Below are 22,407 nucleotides of genomic sequence, written 5' to 3'. Positions count from 1 at the left end.
GAGATGAGGATTTTCTCCCAGAGGATTGTGTTTCTGTGGAACCCTAGTCCCCAGAGAGCAGTGCAGGCTGGGTCATTAAATACATTCAAGACCGAGTTATACTGAGATCTTTCTCACCCTCCTGTCTCCTTTTTTGGTTCACCCACCTGCTAATGTTGCTGTGAAACAGCCTGGGATGTTTGACTATGGTAAAAGCAACTTGTTAGCGGAAATGTGAGAAAGAAACCCATTCCAGTTCTGTGCCAGCGTCTCCAGTTTCTGGGGGTGGGAGTGGGATCGCTGCACAGCAATCAGGGACCTGCTACCATCCATTCTTCAAAGCTTTGAATCTCACTGTGACAACCCCCGTGATGCTGTGCTTCAGACAGGCCAGAGACCAGAACCAGAACTTTCCAGGTGGTTCCATACCACTCTCAGCAACTGATTACAGATTATCCCAACCATATGTCGACCAGCCTAACACTGACAAAGCAGACAAAGTTTATGACTACTTTTATGTTATATGTTTTAGGTTAGGACACTTTTACTCTCTAAACAATGTGGCACTCCCTCAGTACTGACCCTGTACAAACTTTTGAATGGATCTATCTCGCATTAAGTTGATCTTTCTCTACACCCTAGCTATTACTGTAACACTACATTCTACACCCTCTCCTGCTCTATGAATGGTATGTTTTGTCCGTATAGTGCACAAGAAACAATACTTTTCACTGTATGTTAATACATGTGACAATAATAAATTAAATCAAATCAAATGATATGACTCTCAAATCTACTTTATTGAAGAAAAGGAAAAACCCAAAGAATAAAACATTGTTGAATGTTTCCCAGATTTTAGAATCTTCTGATCATCACCAAGAATAAAACTGGATAAGAGGTGTTTACTTCACATTAACTTCCTGATGCGACTCAACAACCTTCCCATCAACAATGGTTTCAGTAATGGTCACCACTTTTTTGGTTGTCACCACTGTTGGATCTGTAAGAAATTTAACAAAACAGTGTAAATAAACCAGCAAAAAGAACCTGCATTTATATAGCACCTTTCAAGACCCAAGGAGCCCCAAAGCCAATGAAATACATTTGAAGTGTAGCCAATGTTGGAATATTGAAAAGACGGTAGATAATTTCAGCACAGCAGGATTCAGCAAGCAGTGATGTAATAACTAATCTGTTTCCAATGTCGGCCAAGGGATAAATTTGACCCAAACTCTGGGCAAATCATCCCAGTTCTTGGTTACACTAAACTGTATCTTCCTGAAAAGAATGACAATGCCAGAGTCAACTTGCCAGCAATCAGCTGCCTTTACTCCTGTCGTAGAGACTGGTGTGATTATTTGAAATTTGGTGTTTTTGTGTTTGTCCAGATGGGCAAAGCTGAATAGATTCAGCAAGATGTCTCTCTATTTCAACAATACCCAGGCAGGCTCTCCTTCACATTCATTCCAGTGGATCTTTAAAGCCCAGCTGAGAAGGCAGGTGGAACCTTACATTGATACTTCATTTAAAACCAGCATCACTGATTGTACAGCACTCCCTCAGTACTGACCCTCTGACAGTGTGGCACTCCCTCAGTACTGACCCTCTGACAGTGCGGCACTCCCTCAGTACTGACCCTCTGACAGTGTGGCACTCCCTCAGTACTGACCCTCTGACAGTGCGGCACTCCCTCAGTACTGACCCTCTGACAGTGCGGCACTCCCTCAGCACTGACCCTCTGACAGTGCGGCACTCCCTCACTACTGACCCTCTGACAGTGCGGCACTCCCTCAGCACTGACCCTCTAACAGTGCGGCTCTCCCAAAGTACAGACCCTCTGACAGTGCGGCACTCCCTCAGTACTGACCCTCTGACAGTGCAGCACTCCCTCAGCACTGACCCTCTGACAGTGCAGCACTCCCTCAGTACTGACCCTCTGACAGTGCGGCACTCCCTCAGTACTGACCCTCTGACAGTGCGGCACTCCCTCAGTACTGACCCTCTGACAGTGCGGCAGTCCCTCAGTACTGACCCTCTGACAGTGCGGCACTTCCACAGTACTGACCCTCTGACAGTGCGGCGCTCCCTCAGCACTGACCCTCTGACAATGCAGCACTCCCTCAGTACAGACCTCAGACTATTGAGGGAGTGCTGCACTGTTGGAGGTCTTGTCTTTTGGATAAAGGAATAAACAAAGTTCCATCAACCTGCTGAAGTGGGTGTAAAACATCCCGTGCCACCTGTTGAATTGGAATCAAGGAGCTTTCACTGGAGTTTATTCCCAGTCAGAATCCATTCCTCAATTATCATCACAGAAAACAAATTTTCAATCCACTATCAGATAGAACATAGAACAGTACAGCACAGTACAGGCCCTTCAGCCCTCAATGTTGTGCCGAGCTATGTTCAAACCCACTCCCTATCATTCTGGTGTGCTCCATGTGCCTATCCAATAACCGCTTGAAAGTTCCTAAAGTGTCTGACGCCACTATCACAGGAGGCAGTCTATTCCACACCCCAACTACTCTCTGAGTAAAGAATCTACCTTGGAAATCCTCCTATATCTCCCACCATGAACCTTAAAAGTTATGTCCCCTAGTAACAGCTACATCCACCCAAGGAAATAGTCTCTGCACGTCCCCACTATCTATCCCCCTCATCATCTTATAAACCTCTATTAAGTCAGACAGTGCACAACAAGATCCCACAGATAGTAAAAGTACTTCATTGGCTGTAAAATGCTTTGAAGTGTGTAATGGCGCCATCTCAATGCAAAATCTTTTCATTTCTTCTCTTTCTTTGCTTGCTTAATCCAATCTCTGTACCTCTTTATTTACCTGATGCTGCCTGTCCCCCACCTGGGGTAAGTGTCGGCCGCTTGAGGAATCCTGGCTCAGAGCTGATGAGCTGAATTCTGAGCTTCGGACACTGTGACACATCATGGAGGGGGAGAGATACCTGAATGCTGTGTTTCAGGAGGCCAGTGGATAGGGACAGAAGGGTGTGGCTGCGAGTGATGTAGGTAGAGGGATCCAGGAGGTAGCGTTGCAGGAGCTTCAGCCCTTGTCCTTGTCAAACTGGTTCCAGATTCTTGCTCTCTGTGTGGACGGGAGGATGAGCCAACTGACCGCAGCACTGTGGTATAGGGTGCCATTCATGTGGGAGGAGAGAAATGTAGTTGCAATAGGGGATAGTATAGTTAGGAGCGTGGACACTATTCTCTGCGAGCAGGATCAAGAGTGCCGCAGGTTGTGTTGGCTGCCTGGTGCTGGGGTTCAGGACATCTCATCTGGGCTGCAGAAAAACTTGGAGTGGGAGGGTAAAGACCCAGGTATCGTGGTCCATGTGGTACCAATGACATCGGTAAAACAGGAACAGAGGTTCTGCTAAGGGTGTATGAACAGCTCGGAGCAAAATTAAAAAGCAGAACCAAAAAGATAACAATCTGTGGATTACTGCCTGAGCCTCGAGCGAATTGGCACGGGATCAATAAGATTAAACAGGTAAATGTGTGTCTCAAAGATTGGTGTGGGAGGAATGGGTTTGAATTCATGGGACATTGGCATCAGTATTGGGGAAGAGGGGAGCTGTTCCAATAGGACAGTTTTCATCTGAATCGTGCTGGGACTAGAGACTGAATGAATCGCATAACGAGGGCTGTAGATTGGGCTTTAAACTGAAAGGAGGGGGGGGAGGGTTCAGTTGTAGGGGAAATTAGAAAACCAAATTGAAGACGGAGGTAAGAGTGCAGGTTAGCGATGTGGAGGATGGTTAACAGACAATAAAAGACAGGGATAAAACGGATGAATGTATTTATGATCTAAGGAATTATAAAAGTGAAGGGAAATACAGCAGGAGAACAAATTTAATAGCTTTGTATCTAAATGCACAAAGCATTCGAAACAAAATTACTGAGTTAATGGTGCAAAAAGAAACAGAAGGATATGATTTGGTGGCAGTTACTAAAACATGGTCACAAGGAGACCAGGTCTGGGAATTGAATATCCAAGGGTACTCAACATTTCAGAAAGATAGACTGAAGAGAAAAGGATGTGGTGTATCTTTGCTGGTGAAGAAGGGGAGCAGTGCTGTAATGGGAAATGAAATAAGCTCGGGAGATGAAGATGTAGAATCAGTCTAGGTGGGAATAAGATTTAGCAAAGGAAAAAAGCACTTGGTAGGAGTAATCTATGGGTCCCCAAGCAGTAATTTCGCAGGGGTCACAGTATAAACCAGGAAATACTGGGGGCTCACAAGAAAGGCTTCATGGATGATTTTAATAGCACATAGATTGGAAGAATCAAACTGGCAAGGGTAGCCTGGAGACAGAGTTCATTGAATGTATTAGAGATTGTTTCTTGGAATAGTGTGTTGTAAAACCAGGGGGCAGGCTAGTCTGGGTCTGGTATGGTGTAATAAGGAGGGATTAATTGATGACCTCATAGTTAAGGATCCTATCGGGAGTAGTGACCATAGCATGATAGAATTCAAAATGCAGTTTCGGGGTGAGAAAGTGGAGTCCCATGCTAGCGTTCTGGAATTAAACAAAGGAAATTACAGAGGCACGAGGACAAGTAGAGTGCACAGGAAGACTAAAAGGTAGGACAGTGGATGAGCAGTGGCAGGCGTTTAAGGAGATACTCAAGTCCTCACAACTAAAATATATCCCAGTGAGGAAGAAAGATGATTAGGGAAATAAAAAAACATCCATGGCTAAACAAGGAGGCCAAGGACAATATAAAGACTAAAACTAAAGTATAGCATATTGCAAAGGCCAGTGACTGGCTGAGAGGTTGGGAAACTTTCAAACATAAACAAAGGGATACTAAAGAAGTAATAAATAAAGAGCGAAGATAAATTACAAAAGAAAATTAACGCAAAATATCAAGAAGGATAGCAAAAGCTTCTATAGGTTTACAAAAGGGAATAGAGTCGCTCAGGTGAATGTTGCTCCTTGGAAGATGAAACCAGCGAGTTAATAGTGGGGAACACTGAAATGGCAGAGATGTTAAATCAATACTTTGCCTCAGTTTTCACAGTGGAGGACACGAGTACCATTCCTAAAAGAACAGGCAAGTCAAAGATAATAGGGTAGAACTCAGAACAATCAACATTGATAGGGAAAAGGAACTCAGCAAACTATTGGGATTGAGGGCAGACAAATCCCCTGGGCCTGATGGCCTGCAGCCTAGGATATTAAAAGAGGTGGTGGTGGAGATAGTAGATCCATTGGTTATAATATTCCAAAATTCCCTGGACAAGGGAAAGATTCCAATGGATTAGAAAAATGCTAATGTAACGCCCCTATTCAAATAGGGAGGGAGGCAAAATGTGGGAAACTACAGACCATTTAGTTTAACACCTGTTGTTGAGAAAGTGTTAGAATCAATTATCAAGGAAGCAATATCAGGACATTTGGAAAGATATAATGTTATCCATCAGAGTCAGCATGGTTTTATGAAAGACAAATCATGTTTGATGAATTTGTTAGAGTTCTTTGAGGATATAACAAGCAAAGTGGATCATGGGGGACCTGTAGATGTAGTATATCTGGACTTCCGGAAAGCATTTGATAAGGTGCCACACAAAAGGTAAATTCACAAGGTTAGGTCACATGGGATTAGGGTAATTTATTAGCTTGTAGAGGTGACTGGCTGATGGATGAAGACAGAGAGTTGGGATAAATGGATTTTTTTCTGGATGGCAAGAAGTAACTAGTGAGGTCCAAAAATTTTGGTGCTTGGGCCCCAGCTATTTACAAACTATATTAATGACTTGGATACAGGGATAGAAGGCTCTATGGCCAAATTTGCAAATGACATGAAAATAAGCAGGACAGTAAGTTGCAATGAGGAAATAAGAACTGTACAAATGGATATAGATAGGTTAGGAGAGTGGACCAAAATGTGGCAGATGGAGTTTAATGTGGGTAAGTGTGAGGTCATGCATTTTCGTCGGAAAAATGGGAAGGCAACTTATTATCTGAATGGGGAGACTTTGGGGTGCTCCGGTGCTCCAGGGACCTGGATGTCCTCATTCATGAGTCACAGAAATCTAGCATGCAGGTACAGCAGGTAATAAAGAAAGCGACTGGAATGTTTGCATTTATAGCTAAAGGAATAGAGTATAAAGGTAAGGAAGTATTGTTGCAGCTATATAAGGCATTGGTGAGACTGCACCTGGAGCATTCTGTACAGTTTTGGTCCCCTTATTTGAGAAAAGATGTAGTGGCATTGGAGGCAGTTCAGAGGAGGTTCACGAGATTGATTCCAGAGATGAGGGGTTTGTCGCATGAAGACAGATTGAACAGTTTAGGTTATACGCTGAAATTTAGAAGAATAAGGGGAGATCAAATTGAGGTACACAAGATGATAAAAGGTCTGAATAAAGTAGACGTGAAGTGGATGCTAATGGGGCATTCTAGACACGTGGTCATAGTCTTAGGATAAGGGGCAGCAAATTTAAAACAGAGTTGAAGAGAAACTACTTTTCCCAAAGTGTTGTGAATCTGTGGAATTCGCTTCCCCAAAGTGCGGTGGATGCTGGGACAGTGAGTAAATTTAAGGAGGAGTTAGACAGATTTTTAATTGGTAATGGGTTGAAGGGTTATGGGGAGAAGGCAGGAAAATGGGGATGAGGAGCATATCAGCCATGATCAAATGGCAAAGAGGACTGAATGGGCTGAATGGCCTGATTTTGCTCCTATATCTTATGAACTTATGAATTGACCCAATTTCCTTTCCCTCATTCCATTGGTTTCTTCTCAATCCCCAAATCTCTTTGATTAAGGAGATAGACTGTTGGTTCTGTCATTCATTGATGTCTCAGATCTCTCACAGCCTACACTGCACTGTGATCAACTCACTGGAATCCACTCACTGTGATCAACTCATTGAAATCCACTCACGTCCAGTAAGTTACAAGGTGAAACTATGTGAACTGATGGTTGCAGGAAAATGTCTAACTAATGGGGCACAATATCAGCTGGTCCAACCCAACAAGCTCTGGCCCAATCTAAGTGTTGGTACATTGGATGGTTTGTGAAGTGAGCAGCTTGTTCCCCCTTTGTCCCAATGCACTGAGCTCCTGGAACATTTTAGCATGTGGAGTGCTGGCCCGCTGTCATCGCAGTTTACAGACTCAATCAGTTCTGAATCACACTAACTAGCGGTGAACAGCGATGTAAAGTTATCCAATGTTGAGAGTCTCTGCCTTGTATCTTGCCCAATTTACACAGCTGACTCTGTGAGAAATTCTACAAACCACACTGACCATGCCTGCCTTCAACTCAAAGTGAAGAGAATGGATTGTTCCAGATTAAAAACATCTCCCCCACTCCCTTCCCAACCCCACCTCACCCCCTCCCCTTTCCCCACCCCCTCCTGCACTCCCACCCCACCCCCTCCACCTGCCCCCACCTCCATCCCCACCCCCAGCGCCTGAGCACACTATGGGACAGATTGTGTGGGATCTGGTCTCTCTCTCTCTCTCTTTCTCCCTGTGCAGTTTCACACGTGGTCAAACCCTGGCATAACCCCGACTGATATTTATTCGCTCCATTCCCTTACCGGGGACGACTTCCGTTTTGATTTCGGTCATATATCTGCAAAATAAACAAAGAATATTTAGCAATTAGGCAGCAAACCCGTCGACGGAAATTCTCTGAGAACAGAAGGTTAGTGATCAGCACTGTACACGGGACAAATCAGGATTCTCAGCAGGAGATATAAAGTGAGACATTTGGTTTATAGAGATGGAGAGAACTCTGTCGACATTAAAGTGGTGAAGAGATATCAGACATCTTCAAATAAATGAATGACTTTCCCTGAATTGCAGAGGTGCCAACCAGCCTCCGGCTGAACTGAGGAGTTGTACATTCTCTCCTAATCCCTGTGTCAGCTGGAGCACCCCACAGTTTCAGGGGAATTGTGTTTAGCTAATGCCTGAGTGTCTGATTCAGTAACAGGCATAATGAGGTGTGTCTTATTAACCACAGCAAATCTCATCTAAAGAATCCCCTTAACTTTTCCATCAAGCTAAGGTCATTAAAGCTTCTCAGTCTTTTCTAAGATTAAGTGTAGTTTTGCTGTGCTGCAGTTGGTTGAAGTCATGAGGTTACACCGAGGCTTCATTTGAAACAATTTTTAAAAGCAGCATCGTGGCCTTTTGGCTAAGATGGAAATGAGGTCAAGCCTTGGAGAAGGTGCAATGCCTGCTCCAATCAGTTTGGATCGGATGGAATGCATCCGAGGGTCCTGAAAGAAATGGCGGAGGTGATAGTGGATGCCTTGGTGGTTATTTTCCAGACATCGCTGGATTCCGGGGAAGTGCCGGAAGATTGGAAAACGGCTAATGTTACGCCGTTGTTTAAGAAGGGTGCCAGGCAAAAGGCGGGGAATTATAGGCCGGTTAGTTTAACGTCTGTTGTAGGTAAAATGTTAGAATCCGTCATCAAGGAGGAAATAGCGAGGCATCTTGAGGGGAACTGCTTGATAGAGCAGACGCAGCATGGTTTCGTTAAAGGGAAGTCGTGTCTGACAAATTTACTGGAGTTCTATGAGGATGTGTCTAGGGCGGTGGATAGAGGAGAGCCGGTGGATGTGGTCTTTCTTGATTTTCAGAAGGCGTTTGACAAGGTACCTCACAAGAGGTTATTGCAGAAGGTAAGGGGGCATGGAGTTGGGGGTAGGGTGTTAGCGTGGATAGAGGACTGGTTGTCAAATAGGAGGCAGAGAGTGGGGGTCAACGGGTGCTATTCGGATTGGCGGATGGTGACTAGTGGAGTGCCCCAGGGGTCGGTGCTGGGGCCTCAGCTATTTACCATTTATATAGATGATCTGGAGGAGGGAACCGAGTGTAGGGTGTCAAAATTTGCTGATGACACCAAAATTGGTGGAAAGGCAAATTGTGCGGAGGGTGGTGAGAGTCTACAGAAGGATCTAGATAGGCTGGGCGAATGGGCCAGGAAATGGCAGATGGAATTTAATGTTGGCAAGTGCGAGGTGGTCCACTTTGGTAGGAATAATGGTAGGAAGGATTATTACTTACGTGGAGAAAAACTGCAGCAGGTGACGGTGCAGAGGGACCTCGGGGTCCTTGTGCATGAGTCGCAAAAACCCAGCTTGCAGGTGCAGCAGGTGGTCAGGAAGGCGAATGGGATGCTGGCCTTCATCGCGAGGGGGATTGAATATAAAAGTAGGGAGGTCTTGCTGCGGCTGTATAGGGCATTGGTGAGGCCGCAGCTGGAGTACTGTGTGCAGTTTTGGGCGCCGTACTTACGCAAGGATATTTTGGCCTTGGAGGGAGTGCAGAGGAGGTTTACTAGGCTGATGCCGGAGTTGAGGGGGTTGAGCTATGAGGAGAGGCTGAATAAATTAGGCTTGTACTCGTTAGAGTTTAGAAGAATGAGGGGAGATCTCATTGAGACGTATAAGATGATGAATGGGATGGATAGGATAGAGGTGGAGAGGCTCTTCCCGCTCAGAAAGGATAGTAGGACTAGGGGGCACAGCCTCAAGATAAAGGGGGGGCAGTTTAGAACGGAGTTGAGGAGGAACTTCTTCACTCAAAGGGTGGTGAATCTCTGGAATTCTCTGCCCGTTGAAGTGGTGGAGGCTGCCTCGCTAAATATTTTTAAGACGCGGGTTGATGGGTTTTTGATAAGAGAGGGGATTAAGGGTTATGGGGAGAGGGCGGGAAAGTGGAACTGAGCCAAGACAGATCAGCCATGATCTTATTGAATGGCGGGGCAGGCTCAAAGGGCTAGTTGGCCTACTCCTGCTCCTATTTCTTATGTTCTTATGTAGACAAGCCCAGGACAGGAGGTGAGATCCCTGTCGTGTCAGCTTGGATCGGGAATGTCTCAACTTGTGGAGACTTTGAATTGGACTCTGATTGGATTGAATTGGATATACAAACAAAACAGAAGCTTCAGGAAAGGGGGTGACTGAGTGAAGGCAGAGGTCAATGAGAGTGTGCTGGGTGGAGATCAGTGTTTAGTTAGTTCTTTACCTGGTTTCCTCTCCCTCTAGGAGGCGACGGTATGTGGCAATCTCCATCTCTAGTCTGCTCTTGACATCCAAGAGCTGTGAGTATTCTTGAGTTTTCCGCTCCATATCCATGTAAATAGCTGACCGCTCTCCTTCCCGTTCTGCCAGGACTGCCTGCAGTCTGTGGAGTTCCATAGCATAACGATCTTCTATTTCCTGAAGACTGTCTTCTAGGGACATTTTCTATAGCAGAGAGCAGCAATCAGTGACCATTGCAGAAGCTGCATAGCTACAAAACAGAAAACTAACCCAAAACTGGACTCACCACACTCAATAACGTTTGCAATTCAATGTCGCTTGACTGCAGTTTCCGTCTCTGCTCGGTAAGCTGTGACTTTTCCGTTTGTAATACCTCCGTGGTAGTCGCCACTGTCTGATGTAGGTTTGCACACTGGATTGAAACATGTTAAAAGTGTAAGCAATCCAACAAAGTTCAACGCTTGGGAAACCGCGAGTAACTCGGGAGTTAGCTTATCCAGTTCCAGTCATAGTTATTTCAAATATAATCATTTCTCTGTCTCCTTTTCTGATGGTCCAGCAGTTACTGAACTATAATTACTACAAGATCCAAAATCTTCCTAATCTGTGCCAAAGACAAAGGAAATTTGGCCTGTCCACTACAACTCTCACCAGGTTTTACAGATGCACCATAGAAAGCATTCTTTCTGGTTGTATTACAGCTTGGTATGGTTCCTGCTCTGACCAAGACTGCAAGGAACTACAAAAGGTCGTGAATATAGTCCAGTCCATCACACAACCAGCCCCCATCCAATGAAGGCTGCACTTCCTGTTGCTTCAGCAAAGCAGCCAGCATAATTAAGGACCCCACACACCCTGCACATTCTCTCTTCCACCTTCTTCCATTAGGAAAAGATACAAAAGTCTGAGGTCACGTACCAAATGACTCAAGAACAGCTTCTTCCCTGCTGCTGTCAGACTTTTGAATGGACCTACCTCGCATTGAGTTGATCTTTCTCTACATTCTGGCTATGACTGTAACACTACATTCTGTACACTTTCCTTTCCTTCTCTATGAACAGTATCCTTTGTATAGCACACTGGAAACAATACTTTTCACTGTATACTAATACATCAATAATAAATCAAATCGAATCAAATGCATGGATTGTAGTTAGAATGACAAGAGGTGTATTTCAATATTCCTACAGGATTAGGACACTCTCCAGGTTCCTGCTCCAAACTCCAGTGATTGTTGCTGGCTAGTTCATGATCGTAACAAACTGTGACAACTACAAGGAGGATGCAATAAAAAGAAGTATCAAAAATACAGACAAGGTCCCTTGCTACAGGCTGGCTCAGCATTACATAGAATCATAGAATCTCTGTGGTGCAGGAAGGGATGTGGAGATGCCGGCGGTGGACTGGGGTAAACACAGTAAAAAGTCTCACAACACCAGGTTAAAGTCCAACCAGGTTATATGATAGTAAAGCCACAAGCTTTCAGAAACACTTTTCCTTCGTCAGGTGTATGGAAGGTTCTTATGTGTGGAACCTTCCACACACCTGGCGAAGGAACAGTGTTTCCGAAAGCTTGTGGTTTTATTATCATATAAACTGGTTGGACTTTAACCTGGTGTTGTGAGACTTTTTACTGTGCAGGAAGAGGCCATCAACGTGCTGTACTTGGTTGGAATTATTAGGTTACATTTCAGCTTCATTTGAAGCAATTTTTAAAAGCGGCATCTCGGCATTTTGGCTAAGATGCAAATGAGATCAAGCCTTGGAGGAGGAGCTACACCTACTCCAATCAGCTTGGATCATGTAGATCAAACCCAGGACAGGAGGTGAGAGCCCTGTCTTGTCAGCTTGGATCGGGAATGTCCCAACTTGTTGGGACTCTGAATTGGACTTGATTTGATTGAATTGGAATAAAAACAATAAAAAGGAGGCCATTTAGCCCATCGAGTCTGCACTGACTCTCTCTGACAGAATATCTTACCCAAGACCGTTCCCCCATCCCATCCCCATAACCCTATACATTTACCAGGGCTAATGCACCTAATCTGCATTATCCATCTATATGATAAGGCTTAAGTAAGCTGAGCACACCAGTTTCCTCCCACAGACCAAAGATGCGTGGTTAGATTAATTGGCCTTGCTAAATTCTCCCTTAGGGTGCCAAGATAGAGGAATTAGTAGGGTAAATACGTGGGGTTACAGGGATAGGACCTGGGTAAGTTGCACCGTCAGAAGTTGGTGCAGACTCGATGGGCTGAATGGCCTCCTTCTGTACTGTAGAGATTCTATGGATTCTATAGAAGTTCCAGTTGTTGTTGTTGCCATCGCCAAGTTACAGAGCTTTCGGGAAAATATTTGTTATAACTGAACCACAAACTCACTTATTCTTCTTGGCAAAATATTCACACAATTGTTAATGAATTTTGTTCTCATTTTCCATTTCAGTTTGATTATGGATCTGATTGGCTAATTTCTTTATATTTACACGGCAGCTTGTAGCACTGTTTCTTGATCGGTCTCATTACCTGTTCCTTGTACCAGATTTCTGCTTCCTTCTGGTTTTTCGCTGAGATAACTTCATATTTTTCTCTAATTTCAGCCAGAGCTTTGGTTAAATCTGTCCCTGGGATAGAATCCACATCCACCGTCACTGTACCACGGATTTGATTGCGGAGTGACTTCACCTCCTATGGAGAATGAGGGAGAGAAGGAAAGAGTGATGAAGTTAGGGTGGCAAGCAGATAGATCTTCCATCCTAGTGATTAGAGTGTCAAAGCTGTCTAATTGGGACAATGTCTAATTGGGACAATGTCTAATTGGGACCAGTGACAAATAATGAATACCAAGGTGAATAAATTTGAAAGGATTCTGAGAAACTCAGTCATTGACAGAGAAATGGCAGAAGCAATTTAATGTAAGGTTGTAAGATTTGGCAGCATGATGATTGGAGTGAATTAAATGTTAAATGGGAATGTATTTGAGTTATTGGAACATAAGAACATAAGAAATAGGAGCAGAAGTAGGCCATCTAGCCCTTCGAGCCTGCCCCGCCATTCAATAAGGTCATGGCTGATCTGAAGTGGATCAGTTCCACTTTCCCGCTTTCTCCCCATAACCCTTAATTCCCTTGTCTATCAAAAACCTATCTACCCGTGACTTAAATATATTTAGCGAGGTAGCCTCCACCACTTCAACGGGCAGAGAATTCCAGAGATTCACCACCCTTTGAGTGAAGAAGTTCCTCCTCAAATCTGATCTAAACTGCGCCCCCCCCTTATCTTGAGGCTGTGCCCTCTAGTCCTGCTGTCCTTTCTAAGCAGGAAGAATCTCTCTACCTCTACCCTATCTATCCCCTTCATTATCTTATACGTCTCTATAAGATCCCCTCTCATCCTCCTAAACTGCAACGAGTACAGACCTAGTCTATTTAATCTCTCTTCATAGGCTAGCCCCCTCATCTCTGGTATCAGCCTAGTGAACCTTCTCTGCACTCCCTCCAAGGCCAATACATCCTTCCGCAAGCGTGGCGACCAAAAAGTCCTTGGAGAAGGAGAGGGATCATGGGCGTAATTAACATATTAATAAAGCTAACAGGACAATGTCCCCAGATTGAAAGAAAAAGGTATCAGATTGTTGGGAGGAACAGCAAGCGATAGAACATATAAGCTATGAGAGACATTGTTGAAACTAACCTTGGTAAGACCACACCTGGAGCATTGGGTGCTGTATTCGTCTCTTGTTTCAAAGCTATGCCAGCAGTGTAAGGATGGAATGGTGTCTAAGCAAATATTGTCTAAACTGGGTCTTTTCTCTCTGGATTGTGTAAGGCCAAGAAACGATTTGCTCCAATTGTTCAATACAAGGGGTCATTTTCATAAACTAAAGGTAGCAGAGAAACACAAGAAATGCTTGAGGAAGGTTTTTAACCCAAAGGGTGGTGAGTAAGGGAACAAGTGACTGAACAAACAGTGGAAAAGAAACTTAATGGATTTAGAGTAGGAAATAAACTTGTTCCAGTCAACACATGGAGTTAAGGGTCACGGGAACTATGGGACGGGGGGTGTGTGTTGTGGGGGGGGGGGGGGTGCGCGGTACAAGAGATGGGGCTCCGGCAGACTGAAACTTTTATTATTTTTTCAAATCCCCCCAGAGCTCATTGTGAAACTGAATTCAATAATTCTGATAGAATATTGAGCATGAAATTCATCAGATTAACATCAAACTTAATTGGGACGCAAACATTCTTCAGAAAAGGGAACCCTGCCCGAATTAGATTCCAGTGCTGTGCTACGTGGATGCTTTAATTGCATTTATGATAACTGGACAGGAGTTAGTCCAGTCAGTACTGTCTTCTCACAGTCTCCCACATTACAAGTAAAAGTTTTTCACCCACCAGCCAATCATATGACATTTTACTAAAATTAGAACAAAATGTTTTGTTGCTGTTTGGTGATTGGCTGCTTACTTCTTCGTGGTTTTTCTTGGCATAAATTGTTTCTTCCTTCACTCGTTCGATCTGTGACTCCAGCTCAGACCGAGTGATGTTCATTTCATCCAGGACCTTCCGCAACCCACTAATGTCCATTTCCACTCCACGTCTAATGGCATACTCTGATTCATATCTGCAAGATAGACACCATCAATAAAGATTCTTTTTAACTGTCTCAAAGATGTTTTCAAGCCTGGACGGGCAGCCCTCCAATGTAATCAGTGCCAACTGTGACCATGGGCTCCAATAAATGTCTGAGAAAGTCATATAGGACTCAAAACGCTCACTCTGTTTCTCTTTCCACAGTGGCTGCCGGACCTGCTGAGTTCTTTTCAGCAATTTCTGTTTTTATTTCAAACGTCTGACTGGTCTAGTTGGAAGTTTTGGGGAGGCCACTAACATTGTGGTTAGGGAAATGTCTGCCAGTACTGAAAATGTGGACATCCCAAAGGTGTTTGAGGTTTGCAAAAGAGCAAGCACACACATTGGAGACAATGATATGGATTGCAGATTGGTGAGGAGATAGGAAATGGAGGGTAAGGAAAAAGGAATACATTCTGATTGGGAGAATGTGGCAAAATGGTGATCCTTCCTCAGGGTTTAGCTTTCACTATCGAGATTGACGATGTTGTGAAGGGATACAGTCAGTCCATGTGTGTAAATACCACCCGTTTTATAGATAGGGACAGGAAGTTAGTGGAAATCCTTCCTGGTTAATGTTGTTCTGGGAAAGCTTTTTCCTTCACTTATCATTAAATGCGTATGCAGTCATTGAAAGTGGGGTGGGGTGGGGAGGGTGAAGTGACTGAAAGCTTTGTGAAAGATCTCAAGGTTAAGTTGATTTTTCTTTCCGCTGTGTGTTGGAGCTTTGAAAGAATCCCACCTCCTCAGAGGGCCCTCAAAGGAGTGGGAATCTGCTGGGTGGTTATGGAGAGTGGGTGGTGGTGGCAGGGGGAAGGATGTTGATGTGAGGGGGGGGGGGGTGGATTTTGTAGTGTAATGAGGAGAATGTTATTTACACAATGAGTTAGAATCATAGAAACATGGAAAATAGGAGCAGGAGTAGGCCATTCGGCCCTTCAAGCCCATAGCACCATTCAATATGATCATGGCTGATCATGCACTTGTAGTATCCCACTTCCAGTTTCTCTCCATATCCCTTGATCCCTTTAGCCACAAGGGCCACATCCAGCTCCCTCTTGAACATATCTAATGAATTGGCCCCAACAGCTTTCTGTGATAGAGAATTCTACTGTTACTACAAACTGAAGCAAATTCAATAATAACTAGATAAATGTTTGAAAATGAAAATGTTTGCAGGGCTACAGAGAAAGAACAGGGCAGTGTGGGCCATATTGGACAGCTCCTTCAAAGAGCTAGCACAGGCATAATGGGCTGAATAGCCTCTGTCTATGCTATTTAATTGTATGATTTTTAAAGACCTGTTTTCAAGTAACCCCTTAACACGTTGAATGTCTGCACATTCACCATTTTACCTCTGGCTTTTTGAGTAACATCTCAACTATTCTCAATAAATCTAGGAGGATTTCCAAGATTGGAAAATCCTCCAAACATGGGCCTGAATTTTACCTCCCTGCCCACCATGGGATTTGGAACAGGCGAGGGCCAGACAATGGGAGGTTCGTTGACCTTGCGAGGGCTGATTTTATGGTTTCGGGACGAGTGAGGCTGTAAAATTCTGCCCATTATGTCAGGAAAGGCTGTCAAACCACATCATTCTCTTCCAAACCAACTTGCCCAGTGTCAAAGTGCTAATCACTGCAAAACAACTGCATTAGGCAGAGCATTTTGTTCATACATCCAGCACCAGACTCTTGAAACAATTGCTTTACTCGGAGCTGGGTCACAGCCAGAGACTCTCAGGAAGATAACGGAAACACTTTGGGGATGTTCTAAAAGCATCTCTGAAGAAGTTGGACACCCCCCAGTCATTCACAGGAGACTCTGTCTGGCTTCTAACTGACCAAAATGCAGAGGGCTTATTCAGGAAAGCACCAAACAAACAGGGAGACTTTGTGAAGAACATGCAGAGGTGAAGTCAAGGCATGGGAGAAAGCAAAAGTCTTCAAACAACCCTTCTACCCAACACTGCAAACGCTGCCTGCCCCTCACATGGAAGATCATACATTGCAATTACCAACCAACTCAGAACCCATCAAAGCAGTGAGGAGGCAAACATCCCTAATCTGAGGGGCTGCCTCAGAGAAAGGCTGCTGTTCCAGGGAGTTCTTCCTCATCTTAATGAGTACATCTACATCAATAAAACCAAAAAAAGACTCACTTGGTTTTGAAATCATCAGCAGCCAGTTTTGCGTTGTCGATCTGGAGCAGAATCCTGGCATTGGCAAGAGAGGCATCATTAATCTGTCAAAAAAAAACATCAGAATTCATTGTGAATGATACACAGTAGGGGTATAAATCTCAGGTAATCATTAATAAATCCAATAATAGCTAGGACAGAGATCTCTCACTTTCCCTGGTTCCATACTTTTGAAGCATTTACCTATTTGCACTGGGGAAGGTATCAGCAATGCTCCAGGGACCCGGCTTCCAAACCCACCAGCGCAGATGGTGAAATTATGAATTTAGTAAAAGTGCTGATGACTGTGATTGTCAGAAAAGCCCACCTGGTTTCCCCAATGTCCTTGAGGGAAGGAAATCTGCCTCCCTTACCAGACCCACAGCAATGTGGCTGAATCTCAAATGCTCTCTGAACTGTCCCAGCAAGCCATTTGGTTCAAGGGGTAATTAGGGATGGGCAATGAATGGCCACATCCCGGCACTGATAGGTTTAAAGATCCTGAGTTCACCTACCTGCTGCCGGAGATCAGTAATAGTTTTCCAGTAACTTCCCAGATCTTTGGTCCCTATTACTGATTTATTCTCATAGAACTGCCTGATTTGCAGTTCCAGTTGGTTGTTGGACTTTTCCAGAGTGCGGACCCTCTCCAGGTAGGAGGCCAGGCGGTCATTCAGATTCTGCATGGTCTGCTTCTCATTCATGCTAAAAGTTCCCAGCCCCCCGGAGCTGTAGGAGCCGGAGTAGAGGCTGCCCCCATAGCTGGAGCTGGCGGTGGAGATGCGGGTGCTCCTGGATGGGCTGCTGTACACACTGACAGCTCGCCGCCCCTTGTTCCCTGTACTGGCCGTGCTCAGCTTGCCTGACCTGGCGCTGCTGAGGATGAGAGAGCCGCTGCTGGGGACTCTGCGGGAGATACTCCGGCTCTGAACCGACAAGGAACTCATGGTTAGCGGGCACTGCAATCAAGCTCAGGTCACTCAACTCAAGAGAAGGAGACAAGTGGCAGCCTGGACCAAATCCTCGGAAATTTATCCAAACTCCTCCTGGGCGTCTCTCCATCTGTGGCTGGAACTGGAGAATGTGAACCATCAGGTTGCTCAGAGGACAAAGATTAATAGATCCAGAATGTTAGAATGAGGACTAGTTCATCCACATACCAACATGATGGCACGTCAACCCCAGCCACATACCATCACCAAATCTCACACACCCAGCATACACCCAGGCAGAAAATATTTCTGCAAATTCTGCTTCCAACGGCACCTCCAGTGATGTCCAATCTGTAACTTCTGTATTCTTTTACAGCATGTGGGTGTCACTGGCTAGGTCACCATTTATTGCCCATCCCTAATTGCCCCTTGAGAAGGTGGTGATGAGCTGCCTTCTTCAACACACTTTGGTCATGTAGTGTAGGTACACCCACAGTGCTGTTAGGGACGGAGTTCCAGGATTTTCACCCAGTGACAGTGAAGGAACGGCCGATATATTTCCACGTCAGGATGTTTATATTCTCTCTTCCATCTTCTTCTATCAGGAAAAGGATACAAAGGTCTGAGGTCACATACCAACCAACTCAAAAACAGCTTCGTCGCTGCTGCCATCAGACTTTTGAAGAATCCTACCTCTCATTAAGTTGATCTTTCTCTACACTCTAGCTATGACTGTAGCACTACATTCTGCACTCTCTCTTTTGCTTCTCTGCATAAGTAACATATGTTTTGTCTGTATAATGTGAAAGAAATAATATTTTTCACTGTATACTGATACATGTCATAATAATACCAATAATAAATCAAATCAAATTGTGGGGCACGGAACAGAACTTGTGAGGTATGGTCTTCTCACACATCTGCTACCCTTGTCCTTCTAAATGGTAGCACACGGGTTTAGAAGATGCTGTCTAAGGAACCTTGGTGAGTTCCTGCAGTGCATCTTGTAGATGATACACATGCTGCCAATGTGTGGAGGGAATGGAAGGGTTGCTAATTAAGCAGGGCTGTTTTGTCTTGGATAGTGATAAGATTCTTGAGTGTTGTTGGAGCTGCACTCATCCAGGCAAATGGAGAGTAGTCTATCACACTCCTGACTTGTGCCTTGTAGATGGTGGATAGGCTTTGGAGAGTCAAGAGCTGAGTTACTCACTGTAGGATTCCTAGCCTCTCACCTGCTGTGGTATCCACAGTATTTGTATGGCATGTCCAGTTCAGTTTCTGGTCAACGGTAACCCCCAGGTTGTTGATATTGGGGGGGGGGGGGTGGTTCAGTGATGGCAATGCTATTGAATGTCAATGGGTAATGGTTAGATCCTCTCTAGTTGGTCATTGCCTGACACTTTGTGATATTTGTCACTTATCAGCCCAAGCCTGGATATGTTCCAGCTTTTGCTGCATTTTAACATGGACTGCTTCAGTATCTGAGGATTGTGAATGTTGCTGAACATTGTGCAATCATCAGTGAACATCCCCACTTCTGACCTTATGATGGAGGGAAGGCCATTGATGAAGCAGCTGAAGATGTTTGGGCCTCGGACACTACCCTGAGGGAGTCCCGCAATGACATCCTGGTACTGAGATGATTGACCTCCAATCACCACAACCATCTTCCTTTCTGCCAGGAATACTCCAACCAGCAGAGAGTTTCCCCTGATTCCCGTTAACTCCAGTTTTGCTCAGGCTCCTTGATGCCACAGACAATCAAAGGCTGCCCTTGATGTCATGTTTAAACCAATGCTATATTGAGGTCAGGAGCTGAGTGACCCTGACAAAACCCAAACTGGGCATCTCTGAGCAGGTTATTGCTGAGCAGGTGCTGCTTGATAGCGCTGTCGATGACCCCTTCCATCACTTTACTGATGATCAAGAGTAGGCTGATTGGGCAGTAATTGGCCAGGTTGGATTTGTCCTGTTTTTTGTGTACAGGACATACCTGGGCAATTTTCCACTTTGCCGGGTAGATGCCAGTGCTGTAACTGTACCGGAAGAGCTTGGCTCGGGGAGCAGCAAGTTCTGGAACACAAGTCTTCAGTACTATTGCCGGAACGTTATCAGGGCCCATTGTCTTTGCAGCGTCCGGTGCCTTCAGCCACTTCTTAATATCACATGGAGTGAATCGAATTGGCTGGAGGCTGGCATCTGTGATGCTGGAGACCTCCGGAGGAAACTGAGATGGATCATCCACTCGGCACTTCTGGCTGAAGATTGTTGCGAGTGTTTCAGCCGTATCTTTTACACTGATGTGCCGGGCTCCTCCATCATCGAGGACAGGGATATTTGTGGGACCACCACCTCCAGTGAGTTGATTCACGACTGGATGTGGCAGGACTGCAGAGCTTGGATCTGATCCATTAGTTGTGGGATCACTTGGCTCTGTCTATCACTTGTTCTTATGCTATTTGGCACGCGGTTAGTTCTGTGTTGTAGCTTCACCAGGTTAACATCTCATTTTTAGATATGCCTGGTGCTGCTCCCAGCGTGCCCTCCTGCACTGGAGCCAGGGTTGATGCCCTGGTTTGATGGTAATGGTTGAGTGGGGGATATACCGGACCGTGAGGTTACAGATTGTGCTGGAGTATAACTCTGCTGCTGCTGATGGCTCACAGCGCTTCGTGTTCAGTCTTTGAGTTGCTGGATCTGTTCAAAGTCTATCCCATTTAGTGCCACACAACATGATGGAGGGTGATGATAAGATCAAGGATCTTTTTTCCTCTCATTGGTTCCCTGCCGCTGTCCCAGTCTAGCAGCGATGTTCTATAGGACCTTGCCAGCTCAGTCCGTACTTTCTCTGACTGCGTTCTCATTGCATAAAGGAACTGAATCATAGAATCCCTACAGTGCTGAAGGAGGCCATTCAGCCCATCAAGTCTGCACTGACAACAATTCCATCCCTGCCCTATCACCACTAATCCCTCTAACCTAAACATCCCGGGACACTAAGGGGCAATTTAGCATGGCTAATCCAGCCAGCCCGCACACCATTGGACTGAATATGTGGTTGCACAATTTGCTGATGACACAAAGTTAAGTAGGAGGGTAACGTGTGAAAAGAACATAAGGAGCTTGAAAAGGATACAGATAGAGGATGTAAGTGGGCAAAAATTTGGCAGTTGGAGTATATAAGGTGGCAAGAAGACTAGAAAAACAGAATAGGCCTCGGGTCATTGTCTGTGTAAAGTTTGCACATTCTCCCCGTGTCTGCCTGGGTTTCCTCCAGGTGCTCCAGTTTCCTCCCACACTCCAAAGCTGTGTGAGTTAGATGGATTGGCCATGCAAAATGTGTGGGATTACAGCAATAGGGCAGAGGGGAGGGCCTGGGTGGGATGCTGTTTCCGACAGTCGGTACAGACTTGATGGGCCAAATGGCCTCCTTCTGCACAGTAGAGATTCTGTAGAATGTTATTTAAATGCAGAGAGATTGCAGAATTTTGTGGTACAGGAGGAACTGGCTGCCCCGGTATATGAATCATAAAATGTGGAACGCAGATACAGCAACTTATTAGGAAGGGGAATGGAATGTTATTCACTGTCATTTATTGCAAAGGGAATGGAATTTAGAAGGAGGGATGCTTTGCTGCAGTTGTACTTAGCTCTGGTGAGAGAGCACATCTAGGTTATGGCATACAGCCTCATCTCCTTATTCAAGAAAAATATAATTGTATCAGAAACAGTTCAGAGAAGTTTCACTTGACAAATATCTGGAATGGGGGACTTATCTTACGAGGAAAGGTTGAATAGGCTGAGCTGCTACTCACTGGGTATAGAAAATTGAGAGGTGACCTTATTGAAATGTGTATGACTCTGAAGGGACTTTGCAGAGTGGATGCTGAGAGAATGTTTCCCCTCATGGGAGAGACTGGAACTAGGGAACACAGTTCATAGAAAGCAATCTTCTGTTTAAACCAAAGATGAAAGGAAATTCTGTTCTTTCAGAGTGTTGTGATGTCTGTGGAACTCTCTTCCCCAGAGAAAGGCGCAGGCAGAGGGTCGCAGTGGAAGGGTGTGTTTCTGAATGGAGGGCTCTGACAAGTGGAGTTCCTCAGGGATCAGTGCTGGGACCTTTGCTGTTTGTAAGAAATATAAATTATTTGGAGGAAAATGTAACTGGTTTGACTGGGATGGTTGTGGACAGCACAAAGTTTGGTGGATTTGCGGATAGCGATAAGGACCATCAGAGGATACAGCAGGATATAGACCAGATGGAGACTTGGGCGGAGAGATGGCAGATGGAGTTTAATCCGGACAAATGTGAGGTAATGCATTTTGGAAGGTCTAATACAGATAGGAAATATACAGTAGATGGCAGAACCCTTAAGAGTGTTAATAGGCAAAGGGATCTGGGAATACAGGTCCACAGATCCCTAAAAGTAGCAGCACAGGTGGAAAAGGCAGTGAGGAAAGCATATGGCATGCTTGCCTTCACTGGACAGGGCATCGAATATAAAAATTGGCAAATTGTGTTACAGTTGTGTAAAACTTTTGGTTAGGCCACATTTGGAATAATGTGTCCAATTCTGGTTGCCACACCACCAGAAGGATGTGGAGGCTTTGGAGTGGGTACAGAAAAGGTTTACCAGGATGGTGCCTGGTACGGAG

General features: G+C 45.0%; 1 protein-coding gene across 1 annotated transcript; it reads right to left on the bottom strand.

Annotated features, from left to right (window-relative positions):
- Positions 1-758: 758 nt before the first annotated feature.
- Positions 759-17,863, bottom strand: LOC145359019 (keratin, type I cytoskeletal 19-like). The gene is made up of 8 exons (XM_080213373.1): positions 17,332-17,863; positions 16,799-16,881; positions 14,473-14,629; positions 12,533-12,694; positions 10,294-10,419; positions 9,991-10,211; positions 7,548-7,582; positions 759-979 (listed from the first exon to the last, which is right to left on the bottom strand). The coding sequence occupies exons 1-8, from the start codon at positions 17,761-17,763 to the stop codon at positions 882-884; spliced, it is 1,314 nt and encodes a 437-aa protein (XP_080069499.1). The 5' UTR covers positions 17,764-17,863; the 3' UTR covers positions 759-881.
- Positions 17,864-22,407: the final 4,544 nt, after the last annotated feature.

The sequence above is a fragment of the Carcharhinus amblyrhynchos genome, chromosome 27 (genome assembly GCF_965287045.1).
Source record: "Carcharhinus amblyrhynchos chromosome 27, sCarAmb.v2.hapA, whole genome shotgun sequence".
In the NCBI taxonomy this organism is placed as follows: Eukaryota; Metazoa; Chordata; class Chondrichthyes; order Carcharhiniformes; family Carcharhinidae; genus Carcharhinus; species Carcharhinus amblyrhynchos.
Note: the sequence above shows the minus strand (reverse complement) of the source record. Positions and strands in the feature narration are given on the sequence as shown.